The sequence below is a fragment of the Salminus brasiliensis genome, chromosome 15 (genome assembly GCF_030463535.1).
Source record: "Salminus brasiliensis chromosome 15, fSalBra1.hap2, whole genome shotgun sequence".
Lineage (NCBI taxonomy): Eukaryota > Metazoa > Chordata > Actinopteri > Characiformes > Bryconidae > Salminus > Salminus brasiliensis.
In genome coordinates, this window is record NC_132892.1 from 30,711,202 (window position 1) to 30,734,156 (window position 22,955).

Sequence of the window (22,955 nt, forward strand, 5' to 3'; positions counted from 1 at the left end):
GGAGTCCTCGCGCTCTAACCGTCAACAAACATCAGCCTGCGACCGCCATGCTAGCAAACCAGCAGACCCGCGGTTTAATAAGTGATAAAAACTCTGAATTTACGTTAAAAAAAGGAAGGAAACGCGTTAAAATGTCCAAAATCTGAAAGCCAGAGTCAAAATCCAAAAGTCAAATGTCGTCCAAGAGTGAAAGACAGCAGGAGGCTAAGAGCTAAGAGTGTGGCTAATGCGTCTTGGTGGAAAAGTGACTGAGAGGATTAGGCTGAGAGAAAGATCAGCAGTAAGAAGGGAGGGAACACACACACACACACACACACACACACACACACACTCATAGGGAGGGAGGTGATGATTGGCTGGAGATCGATTCCAGGATAACACAGTCAAACACATCCAGGAGGAACTCTTCCTCTTTACTTTCCACAGTTTGGTGCTACAAGTGGCCCTTGAAGCAACACCATGCAAGAACCCCTTTAAAATTAGTTGTTAGTATATAAAGAACATGGTCACCTTTACACCGGCCCCCAAAATAGTCATTCTAAGACCCCCAATGTAGCGCCTTTATCTGCTCCTATAAAGGTAGAAGGTTCTGGAGGGACACCACAGTCAACTTTCACTTTCTTTGGCCTCCAAGACCTCCATAAACCTCTTTCCGGTCATGGGTCATTGTTAAAATACTCATTGTTGGGTTATTTACGTGTGTCATCGTGAAGAGTTAACACCTGCCCGAGACCAGCAGCCCAACCAGAAGATAAACAGCCCATTTGTTCAGCTTCAGTAAATGTTGTAAGTGTGAGTGTTTGAGCTTTACACATTCCCTACTGTAGCTGTACTGCCCTCTAGTGAAATCTGGACACAGTCTCGGTTGGTGTTATCATAGCCTACAGTCTTACCACAGAGTAATAAACAAGACACAACACATACACCATCTTATTACATTTAATGAGCTTATAAAAGGAACCAGTCTATACACACATGAAACATACACGGTATGGACACAAGTATTGGGACAACTGCTCATTTATGGTTTCTTCTGAAATCAAGGGGATTAAATCAAGGGGAGTTTTTTTTTTTGCTTTTGTTGGAGTAACTGTCTCTACTGTCCAGGAAAGAAGGCTTTCTAGTAGATGTCAGTTTCTAGATTTCAGTGACAAGAGTGTTAGTGAGGTCACCAACTCATCCCAAAAGTATTGGATGGAGCTCCACCCTCCATCATTCCACTCCTCCACAGCTTCTCAATGCTGAGGGGCTTTAAACCCCTCTAGTCCACGCCTGGCATCTGGAGGGTCCTATTCTTTTGGCTGTACTTCTCTACAGGCACTAGACAAGCTGTGTGCATGTGTACATCTGTGTCAGAAATAGGCTGGAAGTAGCTAAATACATTCGTTAGAAGAAGAAGGGTGTCCACAAACAATTGGACATATTATGTACACAGCCATAACATTAAACCCACCGACAGGTGAAGCGAATCAATTGAGTATCTGGTTCCAGTGGCATCTGCCAAGATGTGGGATCTAGTCAAGAAGTGAACGGTCAGTCTGAGTGTCTCTGGTCAGAGCCATACTGTGATGGCTCGACGACTGGGTCAGAACATCCCTCCAAAACATCAAGCAGGTCTGGTGGGGTGTTCCTGGTACGCAGCAGTCCGTACTTAACCAAAGTGAAACTCCCAAGACTCATTGATGTGATTCATGGAGGTCCTACCTCACAATGTAGAGGACTTAAAGGATCTGCTGCTAATGGATTGGTTGCAGATACCGCAGGCCACCTTCTGAGGTCTTGTGAAGTCCATGCCAGGTGGTTTTAATGTTATGGCTGCTGCTTATGGGTTCTCGTTCTCAGTTTAGGACGAGAGGACATAGGTCCAACTTTCTGCTCCTCTTTAATCTCTCCTGTAGGAGGCGCTCTTGTCCTTGCCTTCCTCTTCCTTGGCTGATCGGACTGAGGGACGGCCAGGGCGTCTTTGGTCTCCACAGGTGCCTCCGTGTTGTTCTTGGCCCTTCTCCTTTGGGATGGTAAAAGAGGAACGTTTACGGGTTCTTCCTTGATCTGCATGCTGTGACTCTCCAGTTTAATCTTGGTGGTCTTCAGTGGGATGGCAGGATTTCCAGGTGAGATTGGAGGAGAGCCAGGTTTGGGTCTTTTTTTGGGTGAGGTGAGGTGGGCGGAGGGACAGGAGTGCCGGTTTAGACAGGTAGAGCACAAAGGTCCAACAGGAAGGCACACCTGTTGCCCAAAGCCCACCAGCAGCAGGTTGATCTCCTGCCACAGATCTCTGTAGTGGGGGAGAGAGAGAGGAAGAGAAGGTGACGGAGAGCTAATACAGTCCATGGCCTACTTTCTTCTAGGGTTCTTTCGGGGTTCTTCAAGGGTTAGTTAGCAAAGGCAATGGGGCTTGTTACCTTGGTAACCAGTCTTCTAGTGCCTTTCTGGTCTCCTCTGGGTTCTTGGTCGTGGTGCGAGTCCATCCCAGTCTGTTACAGATACGATGGACATGTGTGTCCACTCCTACACACACACACACAAGAACATACATGAATGTACCTGGGGGATTCATTGATTTTTATTATTGATCTTAGACCTTAAAAAAAAAAGATAATGGGGTTCTCCAATTTTTGTTTTTTTCTCCAATTTGTATTTTTAAAAACGTCTCACCGATGCCAGAGACTTGGTTCCAGGCAATGGCCATGGCAAGGTGGGCCATCTTGGGGCCTACGCCAGGTAGACGCACCAAACCCTCCACTGTGTTGGGGATATCTCCACCGAATTCCTGATGGATCATCTCAGTCGCTTTCTTAATGTACTTTACCTTCGTCTGTGTGTGACAAAAACATACAGCTCAAGAGGGCCCATTCTCTGAAAACCTACCACCATACAGTTTACATTGTTATGACCCTGTCTAGGGTCCCCTAGCACCCTACATCATAGTGATCACTCACTAATCACCAATATATGTGCCTCTTAACACTGCATGACTCACTGGTATCTATAAACACTGACTGAAGTACATTAGCAGATGTTTAAACATGTCCAAAAAGACAAAGGTTCTCATGGGGTCTCTGCAATTTCCCACGACTGTGCAGTGTCAGAAACCACATTAGCAAGGCTTATGCTTGGGGTAAAGGGGGAACTGCCAAACCATTGCTTTGACTGGGGCAGTTGTGGCTCTGTGGTTACAGCACCAGGCTATTGATGACAGGTTTGGGAGTTCGATACCCGGGCTCAGCAAGCTGCCACTGTTGGGCCCTTAAGCAAGGCCCACTACTCCAGACTTGTGTGTGTGTTTGATCACTAGTGTGTATGTGTGTGTTCACTGCACAGATGGGTCTAACACATATAGTGGATGTGGTTGCCTTGTCTTTAAAGGTAGTGTTTGAAAGTGGACATCCCAGTGTGTTGCCCTCCACTTCAGGATGTGTGTGTGTTTCAGTACCTTCCAGAAGCCCACAGGGTAGATCAGTTTGCCGAGTGTTTCATCGTCCATTTCAAGGATGGTTGCTATGCTGAGGCCATGTGTGCGCAGACGCATCATCGCTGCTGCGGTCACCTGGTCCTTCGTCTGACTGGACAACATCAGAGACACCAACACCTGATAGCGCACCACCTAAGAGACAGAGAGAGAGAGAACTACAGAGATCACTTTATAATCTCCAAAAAATAAATCCCTCGGATTTTGAGATAATTATGACTCTTTCTGCTGTTAATGTTGTGGTGCTGTTAACTAATAAAATACTATTATTATAGCAATAATAGTAATAATAATAATAATAATCAATAGTAATAAGTAGTTTATTTCCCCTACAAGTATGATGATGAAGCAACGCTCTAAGATTAAACAAGATGAAGCAGCGCTCTAGAGTGAAGCAGCGCTCTAGGATGAAGCAAGATAAAGCAGCGCTCTAGGGTGAAGCAGTGTTCCTAAATTAAGCAGCACTAGGATGAAGCAGCGCTTTTAGGGTGAATCAGGATAAGGCAGCACTCTAGAATGAAGCAGCACTTTAAGATTAAGCAGGATGAAGCAGAACTCTAGAATGAAGCAGAACTCTAGGATGAAGCAGCGCTCTAGGATGAAGCAGCGCTCTAGGATGAAGCAGCGCTCTAAGATGAAGCAGAACTCTAGGATGAAGCAGCACTAGATTGAGCAGGATGAAGCAGCGCTCTTAGATGAAGCAGCACTAGATTGAGCAGGATGAAGCAGCGCTCTTAGATGAAGCAGAACTCTAGGATGAAGCAGTGCTCTTAGATGAAGCAGCGCTCTAGGATGAAGCAGCGCTCTAGGATGAAGCAGCGCTCTAAGATGAAGCAGAACTCTAAGATAAGGCAGAACTCTACGATAAGGCAGAACTCTAGGATGAAGCAGAACTCTAGGATGAAGCAGGATGAAGTAGCGCTCTAGGATGAAGCAGCGCTCTTAGATGAAGCAGCACTCTAGGATGAAGCAGGATGACGCAGCGCTCTAAGATGAAGCAAAACTCTAGGATGAAGCAGCACTCTAGAATGAAGCAGGATGACGCAGTGCTCTAAGATGAAGCAGCGCTCTAAGATGAAGCAGAGCTCTAGGATGAAGCAGCACTCTAGGATGAAGCAGGATGAAGCAGCGCTCTAAGATGAAGTAGCGCTTTAAGATGAAACAGAGCTCTAGGATGAAGCAGAACTCTAGGATGAAGCAGGATGAAGTAGCGCTCTAGGATGAAGCAGCGCTCTTAGATGAAGCAGCACTCTAGGATGAAGCAGGATGACGCAGCGCTCTAAGATGAAGCAAAACTCTAGGATGAAGCAGCACTCTAGAATGAAGCAGGATGACGCAGTGCTCTAAGATGAAGCAGCGCTCTAAGATGAAGCAGAGCTCTAGGATGAAGCAGCACTCTAGGATGAAGCAGGATGAAGCAGCGCTCTAAGATGAAGTAGCGCTTTAAGATGAAACAGAACTCTAGGATGAAGCAGAACTCTAGGATGAAGCAGGATGAAGTAGCGCTCTAGGATGAAGCAGCGCTCTTAGATGAAGCAGCACTCTAGGATGAAGCAGGATGACGCAGCGCTCTAAGATGAAGCAAAACTCTAGGATGAAGCAGCACTCTAGAATGAAGCAGGATGACGCAGTGCTCTAAGATGAAGCAGCGCTCTAAGATGAAGCAGAGCTCTAGGATGAAGCAGCACTCTAGGATGAAGCAGGATGAAGCAGCGCTCTAAGATGAAGTAGCGCTTTAAGATGAAACAGAGCTCTAGGATGAAGCAGAACTCTAGGATGAAGCAGCACTCTAGGATGAAGCAGTGCTATAGAATAAGACTTTTCTAGAATGAAACTGTGTTACATACTGAGAAAAGCATATCCTGACCTAACTGATCAGAACCTCGTAACATGTAGTTATATAGAATGGAATCAAGAGGTCCAATGATGCCCGAGTGGTTGGTGATCACCTCAGGTGAAGCCTGTGGGTCGTAGCATTTCTCCGCCCCCATGTGGTCCACAGGTGCGTCCCGCCCACTCCTCATTTCCCTGATGAAGGACAGCTGCCTCCTCCAGTCAGGCGGCTCCCATATTTCTCTCTTCAATCCAGGCCCCTCCTCCTCATACTCCACTTTTACATGACCCCTCCTCAGTGTCCGTGGTGCGTTTAAAGGGACGGGGCCGTCCCTCGGCTCTTCTTTAATTTCTACCAAATAAATATAAACAACACAGATTTTATAAGTGGGACTATTATATGATGCTGTTAAGGCAAAGGTTTAACATCTCACATCTTCAAATACAAACCATGGTAGACATCAGAAAAGTGGAAATACTGATACTGAAGTCATGGTCGTGTGGGTCACCTGGCCTTTCCTACTGAAGACTGTGAACAAGCCATAGTCCTAACAAGCTAGTTAAGGTCTGAGACTCTGGTAACCTCTGGTCTGAGTGCTCAGATCTCTTCGGGTCCCCTGACTTTTGCATGGTGCTCATTTCCTCTATTCTCTCTAAACCTGTAGAAACCAAAAACAATCCACTAATCTTGCTTAAAATGTTGAAAATTAAATTAAATTTTTAACTTCATGCCTTCTGGAGGTCATCTCATCTTCTACTCACATAATCAATATAGAATCCATTCACAGTTACAGAAGTTCTGACCAGGGGTGCCCAAACTTTTGCAAGCCACTGTATGCAAAGACTACACCAGCCCTCGCTTCCTCTAAGCCCACCTGTGGACCCGTGGAGCTGTGGAGACCCCTCAGAGGTAGAAACTCTATGCTCCCCCTCCCTCCTTTACCATCTTTGCCCTCTTTACCCATTCTGGACTTCAGTCTCCGGATCCCTCCTCCTGCAGGAGAAGTGCTGTGGTCTGGGCTGGATTTGCTTCTGCTGCTGAAGTACGGAGAGCTCATTCTGATCCTCGAGTAGTGGAAGATCGATCGATAAAACATCACTTAACCCCCAAAAAACGAAAAGGTACAGCAAGTCATGTCCCACGGTGCTTTTCAGAGGAGCTACATAACATTTTCGCGGCGTTGAACCGGTTGTAGTTTTTATCGCTTGTCTTTTCAATGGCTGTGAACGGAGAGCGGCGGGGTTGGGAACTACAATTCCCAAAAAGGCCCGGATGCACCGTTGTTTTTTAAGGAAGTGCATGCTGGTTTATTAAACATGATTTCCGTCTGGGGCTGGTTTTAGGGGGGGCAGGTTTGCTGCTGTGGATCAGGACACAAAAACCCATAAATGCATCAAATTTCTACCATTAATTACCTTCGGTGGTCTTTTTCTGCTCTGGATAAACACACATGAGACCATAACGACGCTTCTGGCTCCAAGCGCTGCGGTAAGAGCCGTGTGTTTGGGACTGCAGCTCAGCTGCAAGGGAAGACGTGGCTGTTTATCTCAGTCTATGCTGTTTATTTGTTTGCTGCAGATAGGCTTGGTGTGAAATAAGGCCTGCTGTGGTGAATGGAAGTGGTGTCAGTTTGGTTAGAGGGGACTTGACTGTCTGTCTGCTTGTCTTTGTTTGACTAAATGAAGCCTTCAGAGATGTCTGACCTCTGATATTCTCTTTTACAGCATTGTCCTGACCGGTCCCAGCTGCCCTTTTCACTAACTGTTAGGGTAGGATAGATCTGCTGCTGTTACAGATCCAGGTTTCTCTGGGACGTGGGGTGCATTTCAGGAGGTAGGGGAGCCAGGACTTGTGGACAACTTTGTGAAAACGCCCTCCAGGGGAGTGTTTCATAAAGTAGGGTTTTAACTTGAGCCTGAAGCCAAGCCTGTCCAATAGGAGAAGAGCTGGGAGGCATTCCCATTTGGCATTTGGCAATCCTCAACTTTGGACATCATTTATTTATAATATCTGGCTAACTGAGAAACCCTGCTTTCTGAAATACCCCTAGTCGTACCTGTCTGTGGGTTTCTGAAGGTTTCTGAAGTCCTCACTTTGAGTTTAAGCTTAATTTCTCAGTTAACCAGTTAACATGATCATCGTGAATGTGTTTGCGTTGTCACTTTGAATAGATGGCAGTCTAGCTTTCTGAAATTCTGTTTAATCAAGTACATTCCTCATTTAACTTGATGTCTTAATCCAAAGCCATTAAACAAAGCAGGATATCTCAGTTTAACCTGTGAACTTAAGCCTGAAGTAGGACTGTCTGTTAGAAATGAGTTCCAGCTCTTTTCCTAATGGGCAGGCCTGACTTTAGGCTTAAGATATCCATAACTCTAAAAATCCTACAGTGAAATTACCCCTCTAGTGTATCTCAAATTACCTGGCTAGCCTTGTTTGATGTTTATTGTTTATTAGGGCTGCATGATTTTGTAAAAACTGACATTGCAATATTTTGTTGTACAGGATTTTTTTCCCAGAAGTCAATGAACAAACATGTAATACACACTGTCCACTGAGGACTGAAGTACAATATATGATATCAGGCAGATATAAAGGGTAGGATAGACAACCATCCTGGTCTGGGTGTCCAAGAGACCATAATTCCCTCTGGATGCCCCCTCCAGTGGGGAATGCCCCTGAAAGTTAATGTTGAGCTCAGATATTCTACAACTATACAGGGTTAATCAGAGCTGTGTAACCTGTGAACTTAAGCCTGAAGTAGGACTGTCTGTTAGAAATGAGTTCCAGCTCTTTTCCTAATGGGCAGGCCTGACTTTAGGCTTAAGATATCCAGCTAAACTGAACTACCCCTCTAGTGTATCTCAAATTACCTGGCTAGCCTTGTTTGTTGTTTATTGTTTATTAGGGCTGCATGATTTTGTAAAAACTGACATTGCAATATTATGTTGTTCTTGCAATATTAGTAAATATAAATACAGGATTTTTTCCCCAGAAGTCAATGAACAAACATGTAATACACACTGTCCACTGAGGACTGAAGTACAATATATAATGGGAAGATATAATGGGAAAGATGGACAACCATCCTGGTCTGGGTGTCCAAGAGACCATAATTCCCACTGGATGGCCCTCCCTCTTCCCTCCATCAGGACCGTCTGTTAGTTGACATACCAGAACTGACAGCTAATGTTGAGCTCAGATATTCTACAACTATACAGGGTTAATCAGAGCTGTGTAATTAGCTCATTAAAGTTGTAAATTGAGTCAGCTTAAAATACACAGTATACTCAATAGTGGTTGGTGTGGCGCAACAGATAAAACCACTAGCTGCCAGTGAGCTATTACACCATGTGGGAGACCAGGGTTCGATTCCCAGTCTGGGTGACCGTATGCTGCGCTGCACCAATAAGAGTCCCTGGGCAAGACTCCTTGCACTGCATTGGCCCACCTGTGTAATACGAGTCACCTTGTAAGTCGCTCTGGATAAGAGCGTCAGCTAAATGCCGTAAATGTAAATGTAAATGTACTCGATGAGTATCTAAGGATATACACTGATAAATTACAGGTGATTACATGTAAAGATTGATTATCTTCAGGAAATAGAATCTTCTGGTAGATCTGTCATAGAGAATGAGACCAGTGTGAGGTTTTAACATGGTGATTTCATCTGTCTTATGTGAGTATTGCATTGCATCCTGCGATGGCGATGCTGAAACCGATATATTGTGCAGCCCTATGAAATTAGCCGTTGTTCATTTTTTACTCCATATTTTGGGGTCAGGTGTGTGGAGTGACGAAGGTCACACCCCTCCTTGCACGTCCCTTTGTTTGAAGTGACCTTGTGTATCAATTAACCTTAAAAAAGCTACATAGTCATACTGGTCGTGCTGGTTTTGCTAGTTACCTGCTTAATCATACTAGTAGCGCTGGTCGACTAGCGTGGTTATGCCAGTTCTGCTGGTTGACGAGCTTGCTCATGCTCACAATGGTCATGGTGGTCATATTGTTCGATCAGCATGGTCCTCCTGTTGAGGCTGGTTGACTGTGTGGTAATACCAGTCATGCTGTTCGACCAGTCTGGTCATGGCGATTCATTAGCTTGATCATGATGGTCCTTGCGGTCGGCCAGATTGGTCATACTGGACGACCAGCTTAGCCATACTGAAGAGGCTGGTTAACTTGTGTGGTAATACTGTACTAATGGACATTATGGTCAACCAGCTTGGTCCTGATGGTCCTGGTTGTCAGCCAGATGGTCATACTGATGAGACTGGTTGACTGTGTGGTAATACCGGTCATGCTGTTCGACCAGCTTGGTCATGGCGATTCAGTAGCTTGGTCATAATGGTCCTTGCAGTCGACCAGCATAGTCATACTGAAGAGGCTGCTTAACTCGTGTGGTAATACTCATCATTCTATTCGACCAGCTTGGTCATGATAGTTATGGCGATCAACCAACTTGATCACACCAGTTGACCATCTTGGTCAAGTTGGTCATGCTGGTAGACCGACCATCACACTCAAACTAAAGCATAGTTGATCAAGAGCTAAGCTGGTCAACCAGTTCAGTCCTTTTTGTTTTTGTTTTTTTCAGCAGGACATACTGTCCCCTTTACTGTACCTGTCCTGAAACTGTAATTTGTCACATGACTTTTCCATTTGACCTTAAATAATGCTGCCGTTACTCTTTGGTGTTCAGGTGAGTGAGAAGCTCCAGCTTCATGCCTAGCTTCTCTCGTCTCTGAGACGAGTTCAGCTGAGTTTCTTGTGATCTGCGAGAGCTGAGATGTGATTTTACATGCCATACATATGTTCAGCGATGATAATTGTATTAATTATACATTGAATTATCATTTATTATCTCCGTCTCCCTCTCTCCCTCTCATAGTGAGGCTCTCTCTGCTGGGACGATGAATAAGCAGCCCAGTAAAGAGTCTCTGAAGGAAAGGCTGAAGGGTGTGTTTGGGCTTGGGCCATCCCGTCTGCCCAGTAAACAGACCGAGAGCAAACCATCAGAGTTCATCATCACCTACGACATCCTGAAGGTCAGACCTGCTGCTCTAATCACCAAATACACTGGGCCTCATTTATAAAGCATCTCAAAAAAGAGTAAAAGGACTGATCTAGGACCGCCTCTAATCAGCGGTCTTAATTGAATTTAGTGCACTAAGAGGTTTGATAAATATGGGCCAATTTTAGGACATTTTTACACCTGAAAGTCCGGACCGAGGTGGATGTTTTTGTTACAGTATAAAATTTGATCTGGCTAGTGTTGGTTTTTCATGCTGCAGTTTGCAGTATTGAGAACACTACAGAACATCACAGGCAACACCTACACAGGCTGTGTCTCCCCTGTGCTTAACACTGATTGGTTCGTAGAGGGACTTGCGACTGCTGTTAACGCATTGTCAGTTGGGCGGGTCGCCTTTCCCAGAAAATGGAATGAACAAGAATTTGGTTCCATTAAACAGCTGATATTACAGAATTACTGCCTGCAGCACCAACCTTGAGCTTCTATTGTTTAATTGGGTGAGGACAGCCTGCCTCAGCTTCCTGTAATTGGTCCAAAAAAGGTAGTAGTATGAGGATGTTCTCAGCACAGCTCTTATCTCCTTCTAATTTTCTCACTCTCTCTGTAGGAGTTGGCTCCTGAGTGTGGGCTGAGTAACCGGATCAAGGTCATCAATCATGTGTGTGACCTGGCCAAGTCCAAAAAGTTTGAGGAGGTGAGTGGGCGGTTTCATTCGGTACTGTGGATCAGTGTGGGATTCTGTTTTCAAGCTGTAATGTAATTGTGTGTGTGTGTGTGTGTGTGTGTGTGTGTGTGTGTGTTTTAGCATGCTGTGGAGGCATTATGGAAGGCGGTGGAGGACATGATGCAGCCAGAGCAACCACCAGAGGCTCGACACGCTGTGCTACTGCTGCTCAGAGCTATAGTGCAGGGACAGGTAATACACACTCAACAGTTGTGTACAGTAGGTGGCCAGTTTATTAGAAACACTCCCTTTATAGCTGCAGTCTTCAGATACCTTATTTAGCAATGCCCACCCTACAGGTGCACTTCAGAAGACCACCACTGACCAGGTATTATATGGGAGGTGGTCCATTCTGGGCATAGCAGTGATGCTGGCAAAATGGCCAATGAGAGGGTTCCAATAAAGTGACCAGTGAGTGTAACTAACTATCTAACTGGACACCAGCAAAGTAGAGCTACAAGAGAGGTTTCCAATAAAGTGGCCAGTGAGTGTAACTAACTATCAAACTGGACACCAGCAAGGTGCAGCTACAATGGAGGTTTCCAATAAAGTGGCCAGTGAGTGTAACTAACTATCAAACTGGACACCAGCAAGGTGCAGCTACAATGGAGGTTTCCAATAAAGTGGCCAGTGAGTGTAACGAACTACACCAGCAGGGTGGAGTTACAAGAGAGGGGTTTCCAATAAAGTGGCCATTGTAATGACGTGTGTGTGTGTGTGTGTGTGTCTGTTTGTAGGGGGAGAGACTGGGTCCGCTGAGAGCGTACTTCTTTAAGCTCATCTGGGAGTATCAGCCATGTAATGAAGATTTACCTGAGAGACTCGGGGTGTTCAAGGCCCTCACAGAGAACGGGAAAGATGTGACATACCTGGAAGATGAGATAGGTGAGAAACACACTCACACACTCACTCACACACTCTCTCTAATTTCACCATACAGACAGATAAGGTCATTTAAAGCAGCTATATGCGAGAATTTGTATGTTTTGCTCCTGGGCTCCCCCTACATACAGTTGGGGAGTGTAATTTATGTTTACTTTTACTAAACTTCAATAAATACAAATTACGCTTTGAGCGCCCCCTCATGGGCAGCTCTACACAAACATTTCTGGACAATCTGAGCTCGAGAAGCAGCCTCTGAAGGTAGAGAATCATGTGGACTGAGACGGTAGAGTAATACTACAGGATTTTACACTATATGAAATTACACAACATGACTGAATGGGTTACGCAGCGTTACACAGCAGTTCTGGAGAGAGGTTCTCCTCCTGCAGCTCCAGCAAAGTCAGTTCCAACAGTGTCTTGAGCCCGGGGCAGCAGTGACCTAGACGCTGTTCTCCCTGTTCCCGTCAGTGGAGCATCAGCAATGGTTCTGAAGCTGCTGTTTTAAGGTAGAACTGCTACATAATGCTGCTTTAACCGAGATCACACTGTGTTGTCTTCCTGTAGCTCGGTTTGTGGTGGTGTGGATGGATACTGGTCTGACTGCTGATTTTCTGCAAGTTCTCGTCAACCTGGTCAAGTTCAACTCCTGCTATCTGGACCAGAACGTCTCCCTGATGGTCCAGTAAGTTCAAATACACCAGAATGCTTCAGAATCCCTCTTTTTGTTCCCCTTTTTATTATTTTAGGTACACGTGGCGTCTAAATGATGTTTTGTTGTTCTGTATTTCAGGAAGATCTGCCTGCTGTGCAACAGAACCTCGTCCTCCACAGATATTGAGGTAGTTAGAATGTGCTGTGGAATTGGAGCATGGTGCCTACAGGCTCCTTACAGCAAGCTCCTCAGAAATTGTGTTATGGTCTTAAACAGGTTTGCTTGTGTGTGTTGGTGTGCGTTATAGGTGGCTTTGCAGGTGTTGGATGCAGTGGTGTGTTATAACTGCTTACCCTCCGACTCTCTTGCCATCTTCATCGTCACTCTCTGCAGAACCGTTAACGTTAAAGAGTTCTGCGAGTCCTGCTGGAAGGTGAGTCACACACAAATAAATCCAGAGGATCTCTTAAGCCTAAAGGCTTAGGGTTTTCACAGCTTCATAGGCCCTAAAACTGAACCCTGTGGAACTCAATATATAACTGCATGTTCTAAACCTAATGTTTACCTACTGATTGACAAGACTGTTAATTCGCTGTTTCTCTGCCTGTCTCTCTGTGTTTTTAGCTCATGCGTAAAGTACTGGGGACACACCTGGGCCACAGTGCCATCTACACCATGTGCCGCATCATGGAGGAAAGGTCTGGACATGATTGTGATTGGATTAGTATTAAAGGGCCCATATTCTACATGATCCTTGTGTTATTATATTAGTTTATACTTTGAGAACCATCCTCTCTTTATTCTTTAGAATTAAATGAAACAGCAATGATATTATTAATAATATATTAAACACACAACACTAATACTGGGTAGGGCCTTGTTTTGCTCTCAAAACAGCTTCAGTTCGTCGTGGTTGGATATGGCTTGGTTTCCACAAGATATTGGAAACATTCCTGTTAGATTCTGGTCCATGTTGACCTGATTGCACCATTTCTGCAGATCTTTCAGGAGAACCTTCATGCTCTCCTCTTCTACCATATGCTAAAGATGTTCTACTGAATTCAGATCTGATGACTAGGAGGAGCCAACACTGAACTCTGTCTCATGTTCATGAAAACAGTTTCAGGCCACTTTCGCTTTGGTGCAGTTAGAAGATAGGTCAACTGTGGGTAGTTCAGCAGCAATACTCAAATAGACAGTGGGATTCAAGCACTCATGGATTGGTACTGACAAGCCCAACGTTACCCATAAAACCGTCTCCATGCCATTCAGCCAGCACTGGACCGTTGATACAAGGCAGTGGATTCATGCTGTTGGCTTCAAATTCTGATCCTGCCATCTGTGAGCTTCAGCAGGAACCCAGATTGATCCAACCTGGCTTTGTTTCTCAGGTCTTTAACTGAGCCTGTTCTGATCCACTGCAGCCTCAGCTTTCTGTTCTTGGCTGGCAGAATTGAATCCTGACCTGGGCTTCTGCTCTTGTAGCTCTGTATCCTCCTCAAGGCTGAACATGTTCCTCATTCTGAGCTGCTTTTCTGCTCACCACAATTGTACAGAGTGGTCACTAAGTTCCTGTAGCCTTTCAGTCATCTCCAACCAGTCTGACCATGTTCTGTTGACCTCTCTCTGCTGCCACACGATTGGCTAGTAATTGCAGAAATTAGTAGCTATACAACCGTTTCTATGGAAATGTTACTATTGGCCCTTTAATAATGTCATTAATTAGAATTATTTAATATTATAATGCTGCATTCATATGTAAATACTGTATGTGTGTGTGTGTGTGTGTGTGTGTGTGTGTGTGTGTTTACCTTTTGATATTTTCAGGGCGTATATGGAGGACGCTGCTCTGTTAAGAGGGGCAGTGTTTTTTGTTGGGATGGCTCTGTGGGGGGCTCATAGACTCCCCGCTCTCAAAAACACACCCACGCTGGTGCTGCCCTCTTTTTACAAGGTAAGTGCGTTTGTGTGCATTGAAGTACACTATATGTCCAAATGTTTATGGACACCCCTTCTAATGAATGCATTAAGCTACTTTTAAGCTGCACCCATTGCTGACACGGACACCATGAGCTGTGGGGCAGTGGCACTGTGATCTTTGGAATGATGGCGCTCCTTACAGTTCTTTTGGGATGTGTTGGGGAGTAGGGGATGAGGTGGGGTGACCTCACTAACACTCTTGTTGCTGAATGCAATCAGCCTCTCACATCAGTGCTCCAATGTCTACTAGAAAGCCTTGGGCAGTAGAGACACTTACTCCAACAAAAGCAGGACCCCTTGATTTTGGAAGAAACAATGAATGAACAGGTGTCCCAATACTTTTGTCCATACAGTGTTTTATCTCTACTTCAATTTTACAATGGATTACATCCATGGGTATACGCTTCCATTACTTTTTAGCTGCGTTCGCCTCGTAGCTCCAGTGTGAAACTGAAGACCTAAAGCCTGACGCCAAACATTAACGTTCTACACCCCTTTCTGACCTTTGACCAGGCAATGAACTGTGCCAACGAGGTGGTTTCCTATGAGATTGTGCTGTCAATCACCCGCCTCATAAAGAAATACGGCAAAGAGCTGCAGGTGGTTACCTGGGACATCCTGCTGGCCATTATAGAGAGACTGCTGCAACAGATACAGGTATACACACATACACTGTGGTCACACAGAAGCATTACTTTAATTACTGAAATGCTCGATACTGACTCGACTCGACTGTCCTGTCCTCTGTGTGCAGACGATAGGCAGTCCGGAGCTGAAGGCGATTGTGTTTGAGCTGTTGAGTACAGTGGAGGAGCTTTATGAACAAAACGATTTTCATGGATCTTCTGAGAGGTTCTTCAGCCTGGTGGAGAAATGTGCTGACAAACGACCCGTCAGTAACTTTCACTTTGATTTTGTTTTCTGAATTCACTCACTCACACTTTCTTCTGGTTGTTTTCATACTTTTGTTGAAGGCATGAAGTACCTGATTCACTCACCGACTGACCACTCAGTGTTGGTGAATCAGTTGGTTAGTGACTGACTAACCAATTCACTTGCTAACTTAGTGACTGATTCACTAACTGACTAATTGACTGATTGTCTGACTGACTGACCAGTTTACTTACTTATACATAGACTTACTGACTGATTCACTGACTGACTACTTGACTGACTGACTGACCAGTTTACTTACTTATACATAGACTTACTGACTGATTCACTGACTGACTACTTGACTGACTGACTGACCAGTTTACTTACTTATACATAGACTTACTGACTGATTCACTGACTGACTAATTGACTGACTGACTGACCAGTTTACTTACTTATACATAGACTTACTGACTGAATCACTGACTGATTCACTGACTGACTGACCAGTTTACTTACTTATACATAGACTTACTGACTGATTCACTGACTGACTACTTGACTGACTGACTGACCAGTTTACTTACTTATACATAGACTTACTGACTGATTCACTGACTGACTAATTGACTGACTGACTGACCAGTTTACTTACTTATACATAGACTTACTGACTGACCGACTAATTGACTGATTCACTGACTGACTACTTGACTGACTGACTGACCAGTTTACTTACTTATACATAGACTTACTGACTGAATCACTGACTGATTCACTGACTGACTGACCAGTTTACTTACTTATACATAGACTTACTGACTGATTCACTGACTGACTACTTGACTGACTGACTGACCAGTTTACTTACTTATACATAGACTTACTGACTGATTCACTGACTGACTAATTGACTGACTGACTGACCAGTTTACTTACTTATACATAGACTTACTGACTGACCGACTAATTGACTGATTCACTGACTGACTACTTGACTGACTGACTGACCAGTTTACTTACTTATACATAGACTTACTGACTGAATCACTGACTGATTCACTGACTGACTGACCAGTTTACTTACTTATACATAGACTTACTGACTGATTCACTGACTAAGGGGTTCACTGACTAACCAGTTCACTCACCAACTGACTGAATGGTTCTCTGACTGACTATCCAATTCAGTTACTCACTGATCTGGTTCACTTGCTGCCGAACAAATTCACTGAATGACAGACTGACTGGTTCACAGACTGACCAATTTACTGATTAACTAACTAACAGGCTGATTCTCTGACTGACTGATTCACTAAATGAAGGGTTCACTCATTGACTGATTCACTGAATCAATGGTTCACTCATTCACTGCAGTGCATTTTGTTCTGTTCATTGGAACTATTGGTGTAACTGTTATTGAAGCTGTAGAATGGATCAGCGCCAAGTCATGGATTTATTATTTTTTATGTCTTTATTGATTGTAGGATGCGTCAGTGCTGACTCTGATCTCGTACCGGGCCCAGTCCATTCAGCCTGCTAAAGACGGCTGGATCCAGAGCCTGCACCGCCTCATGGAGAAATTCTTCAGGTCTCACTCTGACAAGCACTCGCAGATTTACTGACACCCTGCTGAGAAACTGCTCCAGGAGTTCTATCACGTACGGAAATGTCTGTGTTTTTCAATCCGTCTGTTCTCTCTCTGTTTTTCAGGAATGAGACGCGTAGTGTGATCAGAATTAAGGTGCTGCACATCCTCTCGTTCGTCCTCAGCACCAACCGGCAGCTCTACGAGGTCATGGTCTCACACAGTCTCCCCACAATGCCTTCTAAAATAATTGATATAATTATATCATCCATTCTAATCATGTCTGTCTCTCGCCCTCATGGTCTCTCTCTCGTTCTCTGCTGCAGGAGGAGCTGATAGAGGTGGTGGTGATCCCCCAGCTGGGGCAGATAGCAGAGGACCGGGATCTGTCTGTCCGTAAACAGGCCACACAGCTGCTGGTGGATCTGGCTGAGGGCTGCAACACTCATCACTTCAACAGCCTGCTGGACATCATTGAGAAGGTACCACACGGACATGGGTGTGAGACAGGTCTGAGGGGCGAGGCAGGGGTGAATGTTTGCTTTTGTAACTCTCTCTCTTTTACTTTTTTCTGGCCTGTAGGTGGCGAGTCGTCCATTGACATGCACTCTGGATGGGGAGAGGGATCTCTCAGCTGAGTCTCCGATGGAGGACGTCAAAACTGCCATTCTAGGGCTGCTGGAGATACTGCAGGTACACACGCGAGGGACAGAAAGTCCAGGTCCAGAAAGAAAAAAAATATTTTATTTTTATTTTTTTTACTTTTTACTTTTTGCAGGTGAATTTTCCATCTCAGTACTCCAGACCTTTCTCACATACCTAGTAAAGTAACAAGTAAAGTGTCCACAAAAAGCCATTTTATGCTGATAAATAACACTTTTCAGTTCTAAACCTGGCTAGAGCGCCCCCTAGAGGTAAAAAAAAAATGCAGTCCTGCTGCATATGCAACTCCACCTCAGTTAATGAGATGATTTTTCCCTCTGTTATGTAGCGGTGGAAGGTGTCTTTCCCGAATGTTGATGCTCCCACTGGTCACAGCAGAAGCAGAAAAGCCTTGCCTGCCTGCACCTCACTAAGCCCCGCCTCCGCAAGCTTCTTATTGATCCTGTAGTGTGTATTTGGATAGGAGAGCCCCGCAGATATTGAGGATGCTCCTTATGATTACTTGAACACACTGCTACAGGGGTCATCTCTCTCTCTCTCTCTCTCTCTCTCTCTCTCTCTCTCTCTCTCTCTCTCTCTCTCTCTCTCTGTGTAGAGTAAACTGTACAGTCTGCCAGCCAGTCATGCGAGTCGAGTGTACGAGTTGCTGATCAGCCACGTGCAGCTGCACTACAAAAACAAGTACTGCTCCGCCCTCGCCAGCTCCGTCCGCCTGCAGGTCAGTGGTCACTGAGGTTGTGAAGAGCGCTGGGTTCTATTTCTAAAGGATCAGGATCTTATTGATTTATTGATCTCCTCTGTTCTGCTCAGGAGAGACCATAATTGAATGAGGGTCTGTGGAGCTAGGTGTTACATTTTCTGTCTCTCTCTTTTGTTTCTGTGTATCTCTGTCTCTCTCTCTGTCTGTCTGTCTGTGTCTCTCAGTGTCTCGCTCTTCCTTCGCTTTCTCTCTTTTTTTTTTTTTCTGTTACTATCTCGCTCACTGTTTCTTTCTTTTGTGCTCTCTTCTCCTGCTCTCTCTCTCTCTCGCTCTCTCTCTCTCGTGCTCTCTGCCTCCCTTCTCGTTGCTCTTTTCACTGTCTTTTTTTTCTTGCTCTCTCTTTTTCTGTCTTACATTCTGCCTTTCCTTCACTCCTCTCTTTCTCTGTCATGTGCTCTCTCTCTCTCTCTCTCTCGCTCGTTCGCTCGCTCCCTTTCTTTCTTTTTCTTCTCTCTTTCTTGATCTTTCTCTTTCTTTTTGTCTTTCTTTCTCTGGAGCTAGGCGTTAAATTCTCTCTCTCTTGTGTTTCTGTGTGTCTGTCTGTCTGTCTGTCTGTGTCTTTCTCTCTCTCTCTCTCTCTCTCTCTCTCTCAATTCAACTCAGTAAGCTTTATTGGCATGACTATAGTTAGATACGAAAATGCCAAAGCATCATCATTACAACACAGATGAACTTTAAGCAGTTAGTAATAATAATAATAATAATAATAATAATGAAATAAATAATAAAATAGAGATATATTTATCTCTCTCTCTCTCTCTCTGTGTCAGGTGTTTGATTTCTTGTTGCTGATGAGAGCTGATTCGCTGCATCGGTTGGGAGTGCCCAATAAAGACGGAGTTCTCAGATTCAGCCCCTACTGCTACTGTGACGTTGGGTAATTACCCACATAATCTCACAAACATTCTTGTGCTCTGATTACAATTAGCTTATTTTTGAGAGCGTATGGATAGGCATTACTCAGTTTCACTACTGTCAGACTTGATGGTAAAAATACAGGCTGGACAAACTGATGCCACAGTAGTGAGAATCCACTAAGCACTGCAGCTAAACACAACACATGCTTTACTTTAATAACTGATTAGGATTAGATGAATTGATTAAAAGCGCATCACAGGAATGACTCGATTATATACACTGTCTGTCTGTGTTCATCTGCAGTGGTACGGAGAAGAGGGAGGCAGAGAAAAAGCCAGCCGGAACTGTTTCTCCCACAGCTGGAAGCCCCGCCCCTGCAGCCCCACCCACATCCATCCGCACCGCCTACCTGCCCTACAGCCTTGCTTTCAACGTGCTGCTGCAATGCCTGAAAATGGTACACACGTTCTAACGGCGTCTCACGCACTTGTGTTAATAAACATGAGCTCATTAACACGTCGATTGATAGATTTGATTGACTGTCAATAATGCGAAATGTAAAGACACCAGTACACAGTGTGGGGTTAACCTGTGTGCTGTGTGTTTTGTAGGAGAGTGACTGGAAGGTTCTGAAGCTGGTTCTGGATAAGATGCCGTGGACTCTACAGTATAAAGTCTTGCTGCTAACCTCCCCCTGCAGCGTAGATCAGCTGTGCTCCACTCTGTGCTCTATGGTACACAACAATACACCATGTACAGCTGTCTAATATATACTAATAATTACCTGGTATCCACTGTAAATGATTCAGTGTCTGCTGTAAATGATTCAGTATCTAATAGGAATGATTCAGTATCTAATAGGAATGAATCAGTATGTACTATACATTCAGTATCTGATAAATGTAGTATTTGCTGTATATTATTCAGTATCTGCTGTAAATTACTCAGTATCTAATAGGAATGATTCAATATCTGATATTAATGATTCAGTATGTACTATAAATTCAGTATCTGATGTATATTATTCAGTATCTGATTTGAATGATTCAGTATGTACTATAAATTCAGTATCTGATATATATTATTCAGTATCTGATTTGAATGATTCAGTATCTGCTATTGATGATTCAGTATCTAATACAAATGGTTTAGTATCTACTGTGAATTATTTTGTAACTGTTAATGTACAACGTGTGTGTGTGTGTGTGTGTGTGTGTGTGTGTGTGTGTGTGTGTGTGTGTGTGTGTAGGTGACTGATCGTCTGATCTCGGAAAGACTGAAGCGGACTCCAGAAGGCTTCTCCCGAACGGATGTCCAGCTGGCTGTTGTTCCGGTTCTAACGGCCCTCACCTCCTACCACAGCTATCTAGAGCAGTCCAGACAGGTGAATCCCACACCACAAATGCATATACACACACACACACACACACACACACACACACACACACACACACACACACACACACACACAAGCTTTTTTTTTTCCAGTTATTCATACTCTCTCTCTCTCTCTCTCTCTCAGAGGGAGCTGGTGCAGTGTTTGGAGACTGGGCTGATCTATCGCTGTGCTAAGCAGTGTGTGGTGGCTCTCACCATGTGCACAGTGGAGATGCCCGACATCATGATCAAACTTCTCCCAGCGCTCATTGTCAAGCTCACGCACATCTCCGCCACAGTCACCATGGCGACGCCAATGTTGGAGTTCCTGTCCAGTGAGTGACCACCTTTAACCTTACAGATTATATTATATATATATATATATATATATATATATATATATAGCAGATGATGTTCCCAGGTTGTGAGTTTATGTGAATGTGGAGTAAAGGCTGGAAATTTAACACCAGTTCATTCTATTCCATTTATTTATTTATTTATTTATTTATTTATTTTCTTTTATCCTCCTCTAGCTCTGGTGCGGTTGCCCCACCTGTACGCTAACTTCGTAGCGGAGCAGTACGTCAGTGTGTTTGCTATCTCTCTGCCCTACACCAACCCCTCCAAGTGAGTCCCTCTACAACTCCTCAGGAGGCTTGTGTTTCAGCTGCTACCACGAAATATAGCGCAGGCAACACCGAGCCACAGTTTCTGATTCCTTTTCTTATTTTCTCTCTCTCTCTCTCTCTCTCTCTCTCTCTCTCTCTCGCTCTCTCACTAGGTTTAATCAGTATATAGTGTCTCTGGCCCATCATGTGATTGCCATGTGGTTCATCCGCTGCAGACTGCCCTTCAGGAAAGACTTTGTGCAGTACATCACCAAGGTTCAACACTGACATTTCTGTACTCCCCTCTTCTTGTTTACTGCGCCCTTGTGCTCTCTTTGTCTTACACTGTACTCACACTCTCTGTCTCTGTCTGTCTCTCACAAACGCAGGGTCTTCGCTCCAATGCTCTGCTTCCGTTCGATGACAGTCATGAACAGAGCAGCTTCAGGGCACGCAGCACAAGTTTGAACGAGAGGCCAAAAAGGTACACACACATACAAACACTCAGAAATGACCGTGGTTTTTAATTTTTTTTTTTTTACATTATTTTTGCGCCATCCAGGACTCTGAGCATGATGATCATTTTGTTTCCTGTATTTTCTCACTTAGGTTTGATGTATTGTTTGGGTTTGGTTTCTGAAGCAGTGATGATGAATCTCATGCTGTTTACTTTTCTTACAAAACTCTTATGATGTTTTAATGGCAGATCATCAGTTTAGTTTCTTGTCTGTCACTCATGCTGTAGTCTGACTGTGGGACATGTTGTATCAAGACACTTTTTTCCTTCCTCTTCTTTCTTTTTCTACCCCCCCCCCCCAAAAAAACTATCCCACAGTCAGACTACACACATCAACAACATCAAAGTCCTCACACAGGTTTACCCACTCACAGACCCTTTAGCCAGTCTCCTTCTCACGTACTGACCGCCGGAAGGTGACGACAGCAATAACTGATCACTTCCCAGGGTTTTTTTTTTTTTTTTTTTTTTGGTTCTAGAACTGACCAGTCCTGCACCCCTCCCATCGTAAAATTGCTCCCAGTGTTTCAGGAATGAAGATGCTTAACCAATACCATACTGATCTGAAGTTGACAATAGCAGTATCAATCAATAATTTCCCAGTTTGTCCCGGAACTGACCAACAACCCCCACCTCCCCATAAAATTGCTACCAATGGCTGCCGATCCAAACCGTCTGACGAACAAACGCAAACACCAGCGTTCTCTCACAGATGCTCAACCAGTCTCATCCTGGGATTTCACGTTCCGCTTACTGATCTAAAGGAGACTATATTTAACCAGTCACTTCCCAGTTTGACCAGTAATCCCCTCTCATCATAAAATTGCTTCTAATGGCTGACAATCAAACTCGTTTGAGATGCGAAGATGAGGTCTCTCGGAAAGCCGTTTAAAATGTAAGAGCCCAAACAGACGTTCCTCTTTACCCCTCTCTCCTCCTTGCTTCTGCTTTTGTCCTCCTTATAGAGATGAGTTATTTCCTGCTTTTTCTGTTTTTCCTCTTTTTTCCGCCCTTTTCCCCCCAAATTTTGCAGATATAAACAAAAACGCCTGCCAGTCATATAACTCTAACATCTCCATGATGTCCGTTGCCATGGTAACAGTCTCTTCCGCAACGTCATATTGTACTG

The 22,955-nt window shown here is 44.4% G+C and overlaps 2 protein-coding genes across 6 annotated transcripts in view; one reads left to right on the plus strand and one right to left on the minus strand.

Annotated features, from left to right (window-relative positions):
- Nucleotides 1-937: 937 nt before the first annotated feature.
- nthl1 (nth-like DNA glycosylase 1) lies at nt 938-6,461 on the minus strand. The gene is made up of 6 exons (XM_072657534.1): nt 6,264-6,461; nt 5,419-5,654; nt 3,434-3,604; nt 2,656-2,815; nt 2,403-2,508; nt 938-2,275 (listed from the first exon to the last, which is right to left on the minus strand). Exons 1-6 carry the CDS (start codon nt 6,397-6,399, stop codon nt 1,810-1,812), a joined length of 1,275 nt encoding a protein of 424 aa, XP_072513635.1. The 5' UTR covers nt 6,400-6,461; the 3' UTR covers nt 938-1,809.
- The window catches only part of tsc2 (TSC complex subunit 2), a 55,381-nt gene continuing 38,773 nt past the window's right edge, over nt 6,348-22,955 (plus strand). For 4 of the 5 annotated variants that reach the window (XM_072657529.1, XM_072657531.1, XM_072657532.1 and 1 more), the window contains exons 1-25: nt 6,641-6,791; nt 10,195-10,351; nt 10,946-11,032; nt 11,144-11,254; nt 11,800-11,947; nt 12,512-12,629; nt 12,738-12,786; nt 12,907-13,032; nt 13,224-13,297; nt 14,427-14,553; nt 15,093-15,236; nt 15,334-15,471; nt 16,943-17,046; nt 17,169-17,250; nt 17,370-17,525; nt 17,626-17,736; nt 18,302-18,424; nt 19,237-19,343; nt 19,628-19,781; nt 19,936-20,058; nt 20,574-20,708; nt 20,847-21,036; nt 21,235-21,328; nt 21,483-21,585; nt 21,699-21,793. In XM_072657529.1, the coding sequence (XP_072513630.1) occupies nt 10,217-10,351; nt 10,946-11,032; nt 11,144-11,254; nt 11,800-11,947; nt 12,512-12,629; nt 12,738-12,786; nt 12,907-13,032; nt 13,224-13,297; nt 14,427-14,553; nt 15,093-15,236; nt 15,334-15,471; nt 16,943-17,046; nt 17,169-17,250; nt 17,370-17,525; nt 17,626-17,736; nt 18,302-18,424; nt 19,237-19,343; nt 19,628-19,781; nt 19,936-20,058; nt 20,574-20,708; nt 20,847-21,036; nt 21,235-21,328; nt 21,483-21,585; nt 21,699-21,793 (2,834 nt within the window). In that variant the 5' untranslated portion in view covers nt 6,641-6,791; nt 10,195-10,216. Of the gene's footprint in view, nt 6,425-6,640; nt 6,792-10,194; nt 10,352-10,945; nt 11,033-11,143; nt 11,255-11,799; nt 11,948-12,511; nt 12,630-12,737; nt 12,787-12,906; nt 13,033-13,223; nt 13,298-14,426; nt 14,554-15,092; nt 15,237-15,333; nt 15,472-16,942; nt 17,047-17,168; nt 17,251-17,369; nt 17,526-17,625; nt 17,737-18,301; nt 18,425-19,236; nt 19,344-19,627; nt 19,782-19,935; nt 20,059-20,573; nt 20,709-20,846; nt 21,037-21,234; nt 21,329-21,482; nt 21,586-21,698; nt 21,794-22,955 lie in introns of those variants that run through there. The other variant, XM_072657530.1, reaches the window with a different exon arrangement.

Coding starts and splice junctions, on each gene's coding strand:
- nthl1 (XM_072657534.1), bottom strand. CDS start 6,399: ATGTTTTATCGATCGATCTTCCACTACTCGAGGATCAGAATGAGCTCT. Junction 2,509..2,655: donor GAACCAAGTCTCTGGCATCG/GTGAGACGTTTT, acceptor GTGTGTGTGTAG/GAGTGGACACACATGTCCAT. Junction 2,276..2,402: donor CTAGAAGACTGGTTACCAAG/GTAACAAGCCCC, acceptor CCCCCACTACAG/AGATCTGTGGCAGGAGATCA.